Below are 16379 nucleotides of genomic sequence, written 5' to 3'. Positions count from 1 at the left end.
CGAAATAATATTTGCATAAAAATGCAAATGTCATTATTTTAATGTATTAATAAAAAACTGCAAAAACTACAACCCTTTTCTATTTTGATTAACTTTATTAATTAATTAGGTTGTTCATATGTTTCACATGTAACATATGAGAACCAGGATTAGAAAATTACCGTACGTGTCATTTATCACCTCTGAAATGTATAAAACCGTAGTCAAATGAATCAACGGGTTTTGATTAAGTAAACTATGGCATACATTCAAAAAGAATTATTGATATCTTCAAACCAGTAAAATAGCAATAATTAATTAACGAAATTATTAGAAACTTAACAAAAAAACATAACAATTCACTTCCCAACTTAAGTAACAATTCATGAATGTTTTAAAACTCGAGAGTTTAAACTAAATCTATACTTGGCCAATATTTTAATTTGTAGTGAATACAATTATCATCTTTTAAATATAAAAAAACATAGGTAAACAATGGTAAACAAACAATTTTGAATTGACAAATTATGACAACAATTCTAGAGCATTATTTCCATAGGATATCTTCAATTAGTAAAATATCAATAGGAAAGAATCAAAGTTATTAGAAACTTGACGAAAAACAAGCAATTTGAGTAACAATTCATTACTGTTTTTAAAACTAAATCTATAATTAACGAGTATTTTTACTTGTAGTTAATACAATTACCACCTTTTAAATATATAAAAACATAGATATGTAAATGGTTCAATGGTTTTTGATTTGACAAACTATGACAAAAATTCATACAGAATTATTTGCATGGATATCTTCAAATAAGTAAAATAGGAATACTAAATTATCAAAATTATTAGAAACTTCATGAAAAAGCGTAACAAGTTGACTTATAAATGAGTTACAATTCATTATACTAAAGTTGAGCAGAATATGTGCTGTGCGGGTGGAGCCTAATAGTGAAAAACCATTCATTTCTCCTCTCTCCAACCAACTATCCTGTCCGGAGGCCTACGGTTTTTCACCATTAGGCTCCATCCGCACAGTACATATTCTGCTCAACTTTAGTATAATATCATTGGCTTAAACTCACAGGGGTAAGTAAACTAAATCTATAATTTAGGAGTATTTAAATTTGTAGTGACTATACAATTGTCACCTTTTAGATAAATGTATAATAGTTTGTGATTTGACAAACTATGACAAAAATTCATACAAAATTGTTTGCATGAATACATCCAAATAAGTAAAATAGCAATAATAAATTATCCAAATTATTAGACAATTAACGAAAATTTTACTTCCAAATGGGCAACAATTCATCAATGTTTTAAAACCCGTGGGTTTAAACTAAATCTATTTGTAGCTTACGAGTATCTTAATTTGTGTGATAACTACAATTTTAAAAATAACCTTTTAACCCACCTTTTAAAAATATAGGACCGTAGGCAAGCGAACCCATTCTTTTTGAATTGAAAAATGAAACCTTTGCATAGATATCTTCTAGTAAAATGGGGATAATAAATTATCAAAATTATTAGAAACTCATGAAACAGCGGAACAAGTTGACTTATAAATGAGTTACAATTCATTAATGATTATACATTAATGATTATAAGGTTTAGACCAGATCTATAACTTACGAGTATCTTAATTTGTGTTACTACAATTATCACAAATATATAAGACCGAAGTCAAATGAGTCAATAATTTATGACTTGACAAATTATGACAAGAATTCAAACAGAATTATTAGCATGCATACTTTCAAATGAGTAAAATAGAAATAATAAATTACCAAAATTATTAGAAACTAAACGAAAATTTGAGTATTTGAAAATTGAGTAACAATTCATGACTTCCAAATAAGTAACAATTCATTAATGTTTTAAAACTCGCCAGGGTTTCAACTAAATCTAAAGTTTTGTTAGGATTTTAATTTGCAGTGATTACAAATAATGCAAATTGTTGAGAAGAGGCTCCCGAGCTTCGTTCAGGAGAGCCGTGCCGGTCAAGAAGGCGAGTTTGTGGGCGTATTGGCAAGGCGCTGGGACGGCCACGGTCCCACTCCAGTTGAAGTATCCGTGGCAGAGCTTGAAGGAAAAGCGCTGCATTTTATCGGCATCTAGCCCAGACGTGTCGTGAATTATGTTGAATCCAACGGGTGACACGGTGCCTTGACGAGCCGTTTGTGGAACAAGGTAAAAGTCATACCTGCAATAAAAACAGAATATAACTTTAAGAACGACTCGATGATGAAGATTGTTAAAATTGGCACATCTTTAATCATTTCTCCACTCCGGGAATTTATTTTAAAATTCTGGACGACAAATTTGTCCTCAGTGAGTTGATTGATGGAATGGCGCCGAGTTTTTTAAGCCAGTTTCGACGAGTTACAATTTTTAGGGAGGCTTCATAAACTTGAAATCTCTTCCTTCAAAAAATATCAAAATCTGTAGTGTATAGTTTAAAAAATTGACAACTCATTGCTCTACAAATTAGTCGTCCATAATTTTTAAAGTCAAGAAATGATTAAAAATGTGCTGCGATTTTAACGACGAGGCATCGAGTCTAGCGTTAACGAAATTAAATACATTTAACGGTTGTTAACTTAGGTATCCTTACTTCTCTGGACAGGTAATAATATCGTCGATAATTGATCCAGGAGGAGGATTTGCGACCCTGTTGTCCTTTCCCACGGCGAGAAACATGCGTGTATTGATCCGCTTGGTTACAATGACCATGGAAAATTTGGGTGCATCTTGGTCCCCATAATAGTCGGTGATAGCGCTCTAAAAAACAAGGAATAAGTTCGAAACACCAGACACCAGAGTTTATTTAAAGTCTAAAATTAACCTGCAATGCGACCAGTTCAGTTTCCACCACGTATCGAAGCTGTCCCTCACCCACGCCGTCTCGGTAGAACATTATTCTACAATAAACAAATGGTCAAGATTTGGTTAAAGATAAGGTAAAATAAATTAAAACTTTGAAATTTTACCGAGCCGGAAATTCTCCATCGTTCCTGGCTCGATATGCTTGAAGACACTCTGCAAAAATATGACCCAATTATTCAGTGATATTTCATTAATAACGCATGTAGGACTTTGTTACTCATCACCCAAGTCGTTAAGCAGCTCGTTTCCAATTTTTTAAAATAAATTCCCAGATCAGACAAAAATGAAAAATATGCTTATTTTGACGATTTTGAGTCACCGAGTCCTATGTTAATAAATAAATGAATTTACATACTTCGCAATGCGAGTCCAATTTCGCCTGCCATTTCAAGACCGGGCGATAAGGTGAGCACCGTTGAGAAATAGGACGCCATGTTCTGCGACGTGGTTGCCGTCATTGCGCCGTAACTTCGCCCACCTCCGTGATGTACGTCAAATCCAATGACCATCAATCCCTAGGTACGTATTACAAATAATGCCAATTTTTCAAACTGACTATTCCATACATGTTCACTTTCATTCATGTGACTGATTATGATAGTGAATGAAAATGAATTTCCCGTGATTTGAATGAAAGTGATTGAAAGATTCAGTCATTTCAGATGAATGACTGTGAATGAGAGGATTTCTCACTAATTTCGAAGTAAGAAATGAAGTCAGATGAAGTGAAATGAAATTAATTTGAACAAAAATGACTGAATGTGAATGACAATCTTCACTCATAAATCGGAATGACAGAAGATTGAATGAAAACAGTTCTTTTTGAACAGGTATTCATACCTTGAGAGGATTCGCTAGGCCCCAAGGTTGTCCACCCAACTTGGCGTTCATCTGAATAACCAGCTTCGTACTGATTGACATTAGCCCCTTGCTCGTCACATTTTTGGACAGAAAGCACTGCGACGGGACTTAAAAAAAAACAAGGTAAATCATTTAATGAATCCAAGGAAAAAATGGATTTTCAACTTAATCTTACTCCCATAATTCAGGGAACACGCCTTCTTAACGGCGGCATACACGGATAAGTTTGGATTTGGAAGGATAATCATGATTAGATCGAGACGGCCCTGATTTCCTTCGACGAGCCGCTCAATCTCCTCCGTGTAGGCGTGCTCATTTGTTGTGGTGATTCGAACCCTGAAAGTAATTAGTTAACAGTTTATACCTTATAATTAATTATTAATTTTTAGCCTACGAAATTACACACGTTTGTGTTTAACTATTTTTTACCACTTGACTACCCCGCTATTTTTGGAAATATTACAAATTATACATATTTATGTACTAATTTTGTAGGTAACGGAATATTTCCGATAATCAACTGGTAGCATAGAGATTAAATATTGACACGAGAGAGAAGAATTACTGTATCGGATTGCCAACAGGGAATCCAAGCGGTCGGCCGACACGGTCCATTGTCCTCAAAAGATTATCAATCCCATCGGAATCTCTGTTCGGATACACAATCGCCCATCTTTGCATTGGCTTAGCCAACAACATCTGATTCGCTGCAGGTACACAAGAGAAATAGAAAAAGAACAGTTTAACACAGTAAGTTAATTAATTGTAATACTTAATTATTGAACCTACTTCTAAAAGCCATCGTCCAATCGGCTGCTTCACCAGCAATAGCCTGGCCCGACTTGAAACGAATAGATTCTTGGTCCAACAAGCGTCCTGGAACTTCGCACGGAACGCCTTGAATCCGCATTCCCCACGCAAGCAGTTCAGAAGTCACCTGCACAATGAATAAAGGTATCTTGTAAAGGTGGTATAACACCGTTACAGATATTTAGTCTCACTACTCCATCCGTAATTCAATATCTTTAAATGCAAATTTCTAAAATGACATCAATTTCATGAGTTTGGAGATAAATATAACTTTGCAAAGTTATGTTTTTAGAACAAAACAGTCAGTTTGGAAAAACTAGCGAATTCATTTTTGAGGGCATTTCTTGTAAAAAATGGGAAATATATTACAAATTTCTTTTAAATCGACTATTTTGTACTACCAAAAATTAACTTTACATTAAACTAGGAAAAGTTACGTTTATCTCGAAACTCATGGAATTAATATTGTTATAAAAGACATCGAATTACGGGTATAGTGAGATTTAAAATGTATCTAATCGTCATCCAATGTAACCTTAACTTCGGTTTTAAAAGCAAGGCAAGGTTTTAAACTGTTTCAAATTGTACACGTGATCACAAAACAAGTGACATTTCCCCACTTACCTCCTCGCTTTCAATCATCCTCCTTACAAACTGGACAGTTTGCTGAATCCTTTGTTGCGGCTGCATATGCAAATGCCCCGCTAAATCCTTCATCAACCGGAAATTAGACCTCATCTCATCATTCAATCCGGTCTGGTAGCAAATCTCTGGAGGAAGAATCTTATCCCCGACGTCGCCTCGACGAATATCCCTTTTCGTCGGGGCGGACACCAACATCGGTTGCGACGCGTTAAGGCGAATCCCCTTCTTTTCAAAATATTCCACAAACGTGACCTGACTCTCGACTCCTCCACGTGACACGGTGAACGACCCTGTCGGCCGGATGTCCCAATTGATCCCGGTGATTTTGTACGTTTTCTTATTGTACGTGGTCATCACGACAGTTCCAATCACGGCGGCTTCAATGTCCCCCTTGAAGTTTCGGGACGTTTGACGCATTTCTTTCATAAGGTCGAAGACAGTCTCGGTTCGACAAACTTTGAAGGTTGGATCCACGTTGAGGTACACGTCTCGTTCCATTTGGCGGATCGAGGTGACGAAACCCGGCCAGAGTTGGAGGCGGTGTTGGCGAATGTCGATTTTCTGTTCGGAATCGAAGTAGAAGCGGCCAAGCAGGGTGAGTGCCAGGGTTTCTTGCGCCTTTTTGAGGAGGACGTTGTACAACTGGGTGACGACGGGCTCCCGGCGGTCACATTGGCGAATGAAATCAATGTTAACGGTCCAAACGTCGTCCGGTTTGTCGGGGAAGGAAGCTTCAAAGCGGAGATTTTCAATGGGGATGATTCGCGTAGTGAAGAGTTGTGTCCCTTCGAAGAGGTACGGTCCAATGTCGGCCTCTCGCATTCGAAGGAGTGCCTTCCGTTTCGGGATGTGGTCGATTTCCGGGTCAAAGTTGACGAGATAGAGGCGAAATTCGATAGTCTTTTTCATCTGGAGTTGGAAATAGTTGACGAAAAAGCGTTGAACAGTGCCGGATTTTCCCATTTTGTTCCAACCTTCGGCTCGGGTGCGAAGTTCTTCAAGTCCTCGGCCGAAACCTGGATAAGGAAAAATATCAGGGATTATTAGTAAATGATTCCCGAGATTTTGTATGTAATCGCGGACATAGTTATAAGTCTGACAATGAGAACGAAGAAACATGTAACAAGATGACAAACTATTTTGAAAGTTTTTTGATGAGTTAGGAGAGACAGCAGACAAGATTTAACTGTCCGTCATCATCAAATCAAAAAGTTGAAAATAAAAAATACGTAGCCGTCCTCTAATAATTAAGTAGTTAACGTAGAAGAGGACTCGATGACTTTTCGCTAAAAAACCGTCAAAGTCATAACACATTTTTAATCATTTTTTCGTGGCCCTGGGAAGTTTATCTTAAAATTGCGAACGACAAAACTTGGCTCCATCCCATCAATCAACTCACTGACTACAAATTTGTCGTCCAGAATTTTAAAATAACTTCCCAGAGGGGAGAGATGATTAAAAATTTTGAGGATGAGTGCTACGCTAAGTAATTAAACAAGTAAGTGGATAACGTAAGTAAAATAACGTACGCGATTCGTGCTGCCGTGCGACCCTGGGTTCGTCTCTTGAGCGACCTCCACGACCTCTTCCTCTCGCAAAGGCCTGCTCTTCCGGGCTGGACGAGCCCTCACGCCCCCCTTCACTTCCATTTCCACTCCCATTACTGCTACCATTTCCATTGCTACTATCGGCCCGATATTCAGAGATCAGTTGGTCAAATCCAGGTCCCCCAGCGGCATTACCGGCTGGCTCGATTTCCATGGGGGGAGGCGCGTACGGGTCGACGGGGCCAAGTTGTACAGCGGGCTGAGGAACGTTTCGGGGACGGGACCGACCTCTCGCCGTGACACGTTCTTCCGGACTGCTACCTTCGGAAGGATTCATTGCGAATTTCAGTTATTTCCTGTGGGTGGACTGGAAATAGAGAACAATTAATTAATTAATTGAAATATAGGTTCAGGTACATGTTGAATTTTAGGGAATTCATTTTTTTAAGTTTATAAAAATGTACCAAACGGCTGATGCAAAAATAGGAACGGACCGGACAGATAAGCTTTGTCGGCACGAACACCGACAAAGCTTATCGTCTGGTCCTAATTTTGAGAACAATAATGAGATGAGCAATTCATGAAGGGAATTTTATATTTTCAAGAAATTGTATATTTTTAACAGCCTTCAACAAACATTGCAATTAAAATTTTATTTATGATGGCTGGGTTCTTAAAAGTGGCAATGCAAATCTGGGCTGTCTCCACTTTTAATCAAATACAATTTCTCGTAAATTTGTAAATATTTGTTTAAAACTCTGTTTCAGAAATTTAAAAGACGACTTACCTTCTTATTCCCAGAAAATCAAGGGGCAAATTTCGTAAATTTGTAAATAATTCGACCAATTGTTTCTGGAGAACGTTTAGATGAGAGAAGAACAAAATGCGACGTTTACGCTCCAACTCGTTCGACGCGATTGAGGAAGAAACTAGAAACTACGTCGCATTCTACTTCTTTCTTCCCTCGCCAGGCAGCCAGGAGACAGGGGCGGCAGAATCGAGGGGACAGGGGGGCATTTGCCCCCCAGAAATTCTGAAAAATTCCATCTTCGGTGATAAGACCCTCCTCCTCCTTCTCCTCGTTTCTCACAATAATCACCCCCACCCCCCAACTTCCACCCGGCCGCCACTGCCTTGACAAGTAAATAAATGAACAAAACGTTTACATTGATTATGCAGATTATGTATGTACGCATTGCATTTCTTAAATTTCTTGCAGTTCATTTAACTTCTTGTAAATTTAAATCCCACCAAAGTGAACAAGATTTTAGGAAACTTTGAACATTTTATGCTTTACTTATTTGATCAGGAGTATTCTTATGATTTTTCCAAATTTTTAAACAGCTAAATAAGTAATCCTTCATAAATTCATATAAAATAAATGCTCGGAAATTTTAGAAGAAACATTAGCAGAAATTTGCAATTTTTATTTCTTTGAAAATTCTGGAATTTTTATACTCCTGAGAACAATTTAGCAAAACTCTTCCTCTAAATGTCATCTCATAAACAGTGATAACGTGAAGCAAAATTGTGTATTAAAATGGACAGGTCGACCTCAAAGTTCATTTATAATACATAAATACGGCTGACCAACAAGTTACAATTACTTAATTAAAACTCACCAGGTGCAGTGTCAAGTCGGATTCAGTATGTAAATAAATGATGATGACTTGATGAATATGAAATGAAATGCCGAGAATTTTTGGGTACGAGAGGTTGTCATTCCGTTGTAATTCGTTAACCTCAAGATTATGAAAATATTTACATAAGATTAATTAACATGCGCTAGTCCGTCACGCGGTAAGCTACCGCGCAGCGCGATAAATCTACCACGCCACCCCCACAAATTACTCCCAAGGGGGTGTGGTCAGAGTAGGTAGCTAAAATAGGTAAATAAATAAATCATCAGCTATTAATTTTTTGTTGATGATTTAATCTCAACTACTCCCATTTAATTGATTACTTATCAACTGCTTTTGCAATGGACTCCTCCACCTTATCGCATGCCATCATTCCTGCTGCAGACAAGTTGAAGCTTTGGAACGTCTTTCGCAACGTGGGAGCGGAAGGAGAAGAGATTTTGAAGACAGCGAAATTGGTCCATGTTCACGACAAGGAAGGATTCGTCGTCACCAACACGGATGAAACGTATCATTTGACTCCAGAAACTACCCTAATTCCTGAATTGTGCGGCGTTCGGGTGAAAGGTACGCATTTTGGAAAAGATACGGTAAAAAATAAATACAAAATTTTTTGCCTGTTATTTTTAGAATTTGTTGTTGGATCAATTAACCTCGCAATTACGGACGACGGACTCAGTGGTGCAGTAAATTCCGCTCAGCTAAGACATCAATTAAAAAGCAAATGGAGCAATTAGGACGCTTCTCTTATTTCGTGGAGGATGGGTGCACGCCGAAACAAGTGAATCTGATGAAGATGAAAGTACGGCAGGTAGCCTTGCAAGGGGTGAGAAAGGGGCGCGTCGTGGCGTTAACAGTGAGAGGAGATGTTTATCACTGGGGAACAATTGGTGGCATAATCATCAGGGCGCCTAGGTTGATGGACAAGAAAGAATGGAATTTTGTAATGGGCAAGGATTTTTGGAACGCTATCTCGGTGGGGAGGAGTTTTGGGGCAAATTTTGTTCTCACAGACCGAGGAAAGGAATGTATGAACATTGATAGCTACGTATAAATATACGATCCAAAATTTAGGTGTGATTTACAGTTTTTTAAATTTTGTAAGTGTAATTTTATAATTTAATAAATATTTTTATATCATATTAACTATTAATTAATATAATACTAATATAACTAATATTATATTATAATAATATATAATTATATAATAATATAATTATGTATAATAATATAATATTATTCAATTCAATATTCCATTTATTAGCATTTGATATGGCCATGAGCCCTCATCAATAGAAATTACAGAGCTAGATATGTAAATGTAAATAAAGTAAAGTAGTCAGAGGAATAGTGGGAAAACCTGGCTATGGTGTAGAGCCAGGAAAACCACTATTACCTCTGGGAATGTGGCCCAGAGGTCCATTCGGCTCTGACTACATCACCCAGGCAGGACAAATGAGTGATAGGGATCATGGGCAGATTCCGCGAGGAACTGCTGATATCCAAATGAGGACGGCGTCGTGACGGCGGAAGCAAGGTGAGTGAAGGTTGTTGGGCGGGGCGTCCACGGACCACGAAATACCTTAGCGCCCTCACGGGCACGGGCTACGTGTCCCCTTCACGGTCACACAGTGTGACCACGGCCGAGCGACACTACCCACTTGCCCCTTCACCCCTCACAGCACAACCGGGCCATGGGACCCCCGTAGGCCCGACTACACTGCCCACCGCCATGCACTCCCACTCTTCTACCAACCGCCCCCACGGTCACCACCCCGATATACCAAACAATGACCTACCTGGGGGGAGTCCTCCATGGCGTAGATCCTCCCGTGCACTTGGTCCGGCGAATCCATCTTCGCCTGATGGCTCGGCTTGTCGTTGCTGGGACGGGTGTGGCAGGGGGTGTCACCAGGCACGCAGTTGGGGGGTGTGAGTGGACGAGGCTCACAGGGCGAAAAGCCTGGGACACACTTCACTTGCCCTGGCACACCCGCGACCCAGATGGAAGAGAGAGAATCCAGTTGCAGAGCGAGAGAGAGACACGTCGTGCACGGTTGGAAGCCAAAGAGGATCTCATAATATAATATTATAGTATTATAATTATAATTAAATTGTTATTATAATATAATTATAATATTATATGGAATGGTTTGGCGATGATTTATGGAAGTGCAGGGTTACTTTTAATTCTCAAGTTCCGCTTGAAAATTGGTAATGATTTTTACTACCGTACTTTACTAGTAGTTATAGATGTAACATTTCCTTGGAAGGGAAAATCATTTCTGCGCATAGATGGATACTGATGCGTAGAAGTGAATATTTCGAAAAAAATGTTTAGCGGCGACTGGAGTGAAACGAAAGGATCGTGTACTTTTAAAAATACATACTTGCTTGTTTAAGTTAATTAATTTACGGCTAAATTTTGTAGCGTGATTCAAATCAAGGACACGAGGCATGACATATTCGAAGCTCGGAGTTTTCCATATTTACCGTGGACGAGAACGACAATATTTGTGGTTATCATATTTATTTTAAAAATTAAAATCTTCAAAATATTTGAAAAAAAATTTTAAAAATATATTTGAAAAATTTATTATTATAATATTACATTACAATAATATAATATATTATATAATAATGCAATATAATATTATTGTAGAATATTATAATTATATATATATAATATAATATCACATAAATATAATACAACATATTATAATTAAATATATATATAGATATATATGTATATATCACTTCTTGCAGATCAAAATAGCTGCAAGAATTTCTTGGGTAGGGCACCCTAGCTACGTTGCGAAACGCAGCCAGGAATGCAGTGCTGGGACAATGAAATCTGACCCTTGCCGGGCCAAAATTCATAATTTTGGCTGTAGGCACCTGATTCTGGCTTACTTGACAATACTTAAAAAAATATAAAATTTTGTAGTGTTTAAAAAGGTACAAAGTTCGAATTAAAAAAAATTTTAATTGGAAAAAAATTGTTTCTAGAAAAATAGTAGTTAGTGTTTAAAAATACTTTTTTTAAACACTACAAAATTAATTATTGTCCAATGGATCCAGATGCGCTTGGATATCTTTGGCCAGTCCCGTAGAAGGGGCATTATAAACTGTTACCCTCCGTAAAGTTGTGGTAATTAAGATCTGTGAAAAAATATAGTTTATACATGCATAAAATGTCGGTTTGTAAACGTAAGTGTCATTTCTGGCGGGTTGCGAAACATTGATAAAAATGAATGTTTCCCGTCTTACCACACGTTCCCGACTGATTTAAACAACCCCCATTCCCGGTCAAGAAGATCCACACTTTAGCTAAAATTTCTTCAGGTCCATTAGACTCGACTAATTTCATTCAATGAAAAGGGTACCTACCTGGGACGAAATAGAATTACAATTTGCAAATTATGCCGAAAGCATGGCCCGCCATGAGGGCAAAGCTTTGATCGTTCGGGTGAGTTTTTAAGTCACTGGTCTGGACCGTCCAAAAAAACTCGTGCTCCTCCTCCTCTACCACCATCTGCGTTGTGTAAAAAAAGAAAGTCATTTCGGTAATTTCGTAAGGAATTAATAAATTTCGTAAGGAATTAGTAAATTCAAAAGAAAACCTAAACTTACGTCGTCGGCTGGACTGCGTGATTGTGCCATGATTGTTGAAGATGTAGAATGGTGTCAACTTAAACTTAAACTTAAACTGTGTTCCTATTTCCAGGAAAATTCTTCCCGACGAGCAGCAACAACAATGGAGAGGAAAATTTCCAATTTTTATCAATGTTTCGCAACCCGCAAGAAACGACACTTACGTTTACAAACCGACATTTTATGCATGTATAAACTATATTTTTTTCACAGATCTTAATTACCACAAGTTTACGGAGGGTAACAGTTTATAATGCCCCTTCTACGGGACTGGCCAAAGATATCCAAGCGCATCTGGATCCATTGGACAATAATTAATTTTGTAGTGTTTAAAAAAAGTATTTTTAAACACTAACTACTATTTTTCTAGAAACAATTTTTTTCCAATTAAAATTTTTTTTAATTCGAACTTTGTACTTTTTTAAACACTACAAAATTTTATATTTTTTTAAGTATTGTCAAGTAAGCCAGAATCAGGTGCCTACAGCCAAAATTATGAATTTTGGCCCGGCAAGGGTCAGATTTCATTGTCCCGGCACTGCATTCCTGGCTGCGTTTCACAACGTAGCTAGTTTACCTTTGCCAAGAAACCATTTATTTCTTCCAAGTGGTTACTTGCAAACACTTGGCAAAATTAATAGTTCTATTGGAAACTTATAATTAAAGTCAATAATTCCTCTACCAGCTATTATGCAACACAGTTTTACAGTAAAGCTTTTACTATATTATTATTAATTATTTCGCCTTTAACACTTCTATCCAAGCCTATTGTATGTTGGTTGAGTTCACTGGAGATTTCGTCACATGACTGCCAGGGATGCAGTGCCGAAGCTATGAATTTACGGGCCCGTACGGGGCCCCCCCATACTGAAACCTGAAAATTGAATGTTTGTTTGTTTGCATAATGTGCGTCGAAATATGTCACCATGAAATATAGTTGGTTACCATTCGAATTGCTATAAATTTTGATTTTTCCCGCCAAAATTTATAGCAATTCGAATGGTAACCAACTATATTTCATGGTGACATATTTCGACGCACATTATGCAAACAAAAAAACATTCAACTTTCAGGTTTCAATTTGGGGGCCCGGTAATTAACACTTACGGCACTGCATCCCTGACAGTCATGTGACGAAATCTGCAGTGAACTCAACCAACATACAATAGGCTTGCTTCTATCTGTATCTTATCTTGTTACATACATACTGATTATGTCAAAATTCTAGTCTAATTTGTGATACTGCAATTATCTTGATAAGCATTCCCTGAATAAAGTTGCATGTTAAAAAAGTAAACAAGTAAGTCTTATTTCTTTCAATCTCTAATCAAAATAACTAATTAATTGGACTACGTGCAAGAAGTTTTACTGTTCGAGAAAAAGTTTACTTTATTCGTCAATATTTAATAATAATAACAGAATAATTATTTATCAAGTTATTTATTTCTTCAGAAAACTGGTTTTAGTTATAGTTCAAACCATTTCAAAAATTAAAATTAGATTACAATGAATACAGAGAATAAGAAAAACATTAAGTAAAAGAAAGATTTCATCTTTTGAGTATTATTTTTTGTCAGTACAACAATTTAAAGTTATTTTGATTTCCAAGAAGTATATCGTAAATCACAACAGATACTGATTACGAAATTCGAAATTTTATCATCTTCATCGCTATTAAGAAACTTTGTAAATTAATAAAAAATACAAAACCGGAAGTACTTCGGATTTAATGGACTAGCTATTTGTTCTTGTGCGCAGTCGAGAACCACTTGAACGAAGTCGAGTCATGAGCCGGCTGCGGAGGAAGGGCTTTCGGGTCGAAATCCTGCAAAAATTAGCGTTTTTAAGCCATGATTGTTATCTGGTTTGCTTATCATGAAAGCTGAGCAAAATACTTTGCTAAAAGCAAAGCTCTGTTCATCCCAGGGTTGTTACACCCATAAAAAGACGAAAATTTAAAGGTGGCAGGCAGTTCTTACGAAAATACAGGTTTCTGAAAACATTAACTTTTTATCGCTGCCAAAATACCATTTCTTTTTTTAATCGTGAAAACAGTGAAGCTCTTCACGCAGGCCTTGGTAACATTGTAAAATCCGTAAACTTACAAACTTTTATACAATTTTACTCGTATTTCGAAGGAGAACTAACTTCTAAATTTTTGTAGACTTACTCCGATCAAGGGGTCTCCTTATTTTGTACAAGTTTGTAAAATCAGGGTACAAAATTTGCAGATGTTACAAGTTATACATGACTGCGTGAATTGCCTCACTGTATATTGACATCGATAAGAACTTAATTTATTCAAAAAAACCTGAATTTGCAAAAGCCTTCTCCACGTAGATTTTCGTCTTTTTGCCTGCGTAACAGTCCTAGAAATTCAAACCCTGAGAAGAACCGGAGCTCAAAATACGACACATTTTAACAAAGTATTTTCTCTAAGACGGCTTATCATCAATGTTAAAAAATGATAACCTTATATTCCGGTTCGTAATCGTAAAACAAGATCCTTTTCCCATCTTCTCCTTCGGCCAGGGTGAGTTCCCTGCGACGATGTTCGCCACGAGCGTACGCTTCCAGCCAGTCGGGTGGGGGTACTTCGTCGGAGAGGTCGATGATGGCATCCTCATCGTCAGAAGAATCGCTCGAATCATCACTCGAAAATATTTCGATTGGTTGGCCAGTCGAGTCAAAAGTGAATCGCTTCTTCTTCCCTTCGGGATTCGAAGGGTCCACTGAAACCTCGATCTGTTTAAAGTACATATAAGATTAATTAGATTAAAAAGACGAGAATCTCCTTGGACAAGAAGATACGAGCTTTGCTAACAAATTAATATTTTTATCCGTGTGAAAGTACTGTAGCTTTTTAAAATCGTGAAAACAATGTATTTTGACAGGTAAAAAGTTAATTTATTCACAAACCATTAACGTATATAAAATTAGTTACATTTTTAGAGATATTAGACCCACAAAAAGACGAAAATCTACGTAAAGAAGACAGCAATCGTATGACAATACTAGTAATAAATTTACTTTTTATCGGTGTCAAAACACTGTATTTTTATAAACCGTGAAAACAATGCATTAAAAAATTTAATTTCTTTACAAAACCCGTATTTTCGTACGACCGCTGCCTTTTTGACGTAGATTTTCGTGTTTTTGTGGGTGTAACAGCATCGGAAATCTAAACCCTTTAAAAGAACGGAACCAAAATCTTGATAAAGTACATCTCTTAATTAACTAGATAACCAACCAATAAGTCAACTAATTAGCTACTCAAGCAATACGTAATTAATTAGATAACCAACCAATTTGAACCAATACTTATAATTAATTAGATTACCAACCAATCTCTCACTCTTACTCACCTCTCGCTCGACCAATAATTAATCAGATAACCAACCAATAATTATAATTAACTAGATAATCAGCCAATAATTAATTAGATTACTAACCAATCTCTCACTCACTCACCTCTCACCTCTCGACCACCCAATAATTAATCAGCAGATAGATAACCAACCAATAATTAATTAGATAAGCAACCAATCTCTCACCTCTCGTCCCGCCAGATAACTGAAGTCGGGCTGCTTCTTAATCCTCCGGTAGAGTTTCATTCCCGTGGCTTCCCTCAGTTTGATTATCCAGTCTAAAGGGACCCTGTCGCAAGGGTACTTCAACACGTAGAGGACATGGATCGCCTTCCTCCGCAATTTTGACGGGGTCAACTTGGCCCGGTTGCGTTTCGTCATGACCGTGTACCACTTGATCATCGAATCCATAAAGATCTTATACTTATCCAACTTAAGAAAGCGAATGGCCAATTTCTCCTCTTCGAGCTTATCCGCCTCCACCGCCGGGGGCCGGCGGGACATGGGGAGTGCCATGGTTAAGTAGTTAGTTAATTGAAATTTATTTATGAGGAAATTAGCCAATTTTAAGGAAAAGTTAATTAATTTTAAAAATTTTTACTCCAAACTCAGCAGTTTTGTTGAAGTCAGATGGGAAACAAAAGTGTGAATGAGCAGAGCTTCGCGGAGGCCGGGTTTGTTGAGATTGAGATGTCAAGCAAACGTCATTAAGGTTCCATTGGATGCGGGTTTTGAGTTTGAATTTTTGTGCGTCTCAACTTTCCCCTTCTTTCATGTATTCTAATGGCGATTTTGAAATGTGCCCATCTCCCTGCATTTTTTTTAAATTGAAGATTTTATTATGTCTAAAAATCGACAATTTTTAGCTTCGCAAAGTTACGGGGTTAGAATTTTGATTTTTTTCTCCTTAAGAAAATAAAAATAAAATAAATACAAAATAATAATTAAAATTAGATATTTTAATAAGGGACGCAAAAATTTAA

At 37.2% G+C, this 16379-nt stretch overlaps 3 protein-coding genes across 5 annotated transcripts; 1 reads left to right on the top strand and 2 right to left on the bottom strand.

Moving 5' to 3' along the window:
* Positions 1 to 75: 75 nt before the first annotated feature.
* Positions 76 to 7941, bottom strand: LOC110856923 (protein piwi). 3 transcript variants are annotated; one of them, XR_004836484.1, is made up of 13 exons: positions 7522 to 7941; positions 6717 to 7101; positions 5167 to 6203; positions 4522 to 4669; positions 4298 to 4439; positions 3908 to 4068; positions 3712 to 3839; positions 3227 to 3386; positions 2976 to 3024; positions 2831 to 2906; positions 2600 to 2766; positions 1068 to 2188; positions 76 to 927 (listed from the first exon to the last, which is right to left on the bottom strand). XR_004836484.1 is itself a non-coding variant. In XM_022105510.2 (12 exons), exons 2-12 carry the CDS (start codon positions 7069 to 7071, stop codon positions 1924 to 1926), a joined length of 2688 nt encoding a protein of 895 aa, XP_021961202.2. In that variant the 5' UTR covers positions 7072 to 7101; positions 7522 to 7941; the 3' UTR covers positions 76 to 1923. The 3 variants fall into 3 exon arrangements, 1 of the variants encoding a protein (XP_021961202.2); XR_004836485.1 differs by having other exon boundaries at positions 76 to 863; XM_022105510.2 differs by having other exon boundaries at positions 76 to 2188.
* A 572-nt stretch (positions 7942 to 8513) lies between these two features.
* Positions 8514 to 9411, top strand: LOC118437945. The gene is made up of 2 exons (XM_035857534.1): positions 8514 to 8941; positions 9005 to 9411. The coding sequence occupies exons 1-2, from the start codon at positions 8716 to 8718 to the stop codon at positions 9109 to 9111; spliced, it is 333 nt and encodes a 110-aa protein (XP_035713427.1). The 5' UTR covers positions 8514 to 8715; the 3' UTR covers positions 9112 to 9411.
* A 3980-nt stretch (positions 9412 to 13391) lies between these two features.
* On the bottom strand, positions 13392 to 16054 carry LOC110856861. The gene is made up of 3 exons (XM_022105441.2): positions 15583 to 16054; positions 14501 to 14773; positions 13392 to 13853 (listed from the first exon to the last, which is right to left on the bottom strand). Exons 1-3 carry the CDS (start codon positions 15910 to 15912, stop codon positions 13767 to 13769), a joined length of 690 nt encoding a protein of 229 aa, XP_021961133.1. The 5' UTR covers positions 15913 to 16054; the 3' UTR covers positions 13392 to 13766.
* Between the last annotated feature and the right edge of the window lie 325 nt (positions 16055 to 16379).

This window comes from Folsomia candida, unplaced genomic scaffold (assembly GCF_002217175.1).
Source record: "Folsomia candida strain VU population unplaced genomic scaffold, ASM221717v1 Fcan01_Sc017, whole genome shotgun sequence".
NCBI lineage: Eukaryota > Metazoa > Arthropoda > Collembola > Entomobryomorpha > Isotomidae > Folsomia > Folsomia candida.
Note: the sequence above shows the minus strand (reverse complement) of the source record. Positions and strands in the feature narration are given on the sequence as shown.

What these genes read in the sequence shown, in the direction of transcription:
- LOC110856861 (XM_022105441.2), bottom strand. Translation starts at nt 15,912, where the DNA reads ATGGCACTCCCCATGTCCCGCCGGCCCCCGGCGGTGGAGGCGGATAAG. An exon ending in GTTATCTGGCGGGACGAGAG is followed by an intron (nt 14,774 to 15,582) that starts GTGAGAGATTGG and finishes TACTTTAAACAG; the next exon opens with ATCGAGGTTTCAGTGGACCC. An exon ending in ATTACGAACCGGAATATAAG is followed by an intron (nt 13,854 to 14,500) that starts GTTATCATTTTT and finishes TAATTTTTGCAG; the next exon opens with GATTTCGACCCGAAAGCCCT.
- LOC110856923 (XM_022105510.2), bottom strand. Translation starts at nt 7,071, where the DNA reads ATGAATCCTTCCGAAGGTAGCAGTCCGGAAGAACGTGTCACGGCGAGA. An exon ending in GGATGATTGAAAGCGAGGAG is followed by an intron (nt 4,670 to 5,166) that starts GTAAGTGGGGAA and finishes TTCATTGTGCAG; the next exon opens with GTGACTTCTGAACTGCTTGC. An exon ending in TTGGACGATGGCTTTTAGAA is followed by an intron (nt 4,440 to 4,521) that starts GTAGGTTCAATA and finishes GTGTACCTGCAG; the next exon opens with CGAATCAGATGTTGTTGGCT.
- LOC118437945 (XM_035857534.1), top strand. Translation starts at nt 8,716, where the DNA reads ATGGACTCCTCCACCTTATCGCATGCCATCATTCCTGCTGCAGACAAG. An exon ending in GTGCGGCGTTCGGGTGAAAG is followed by an intron (nt 8,942 to 9,004) that starts GTACGCATTTTG and finishes TGTTATTTTTAG; the next exon opens with AATTTGTTGTTGGATCAATT.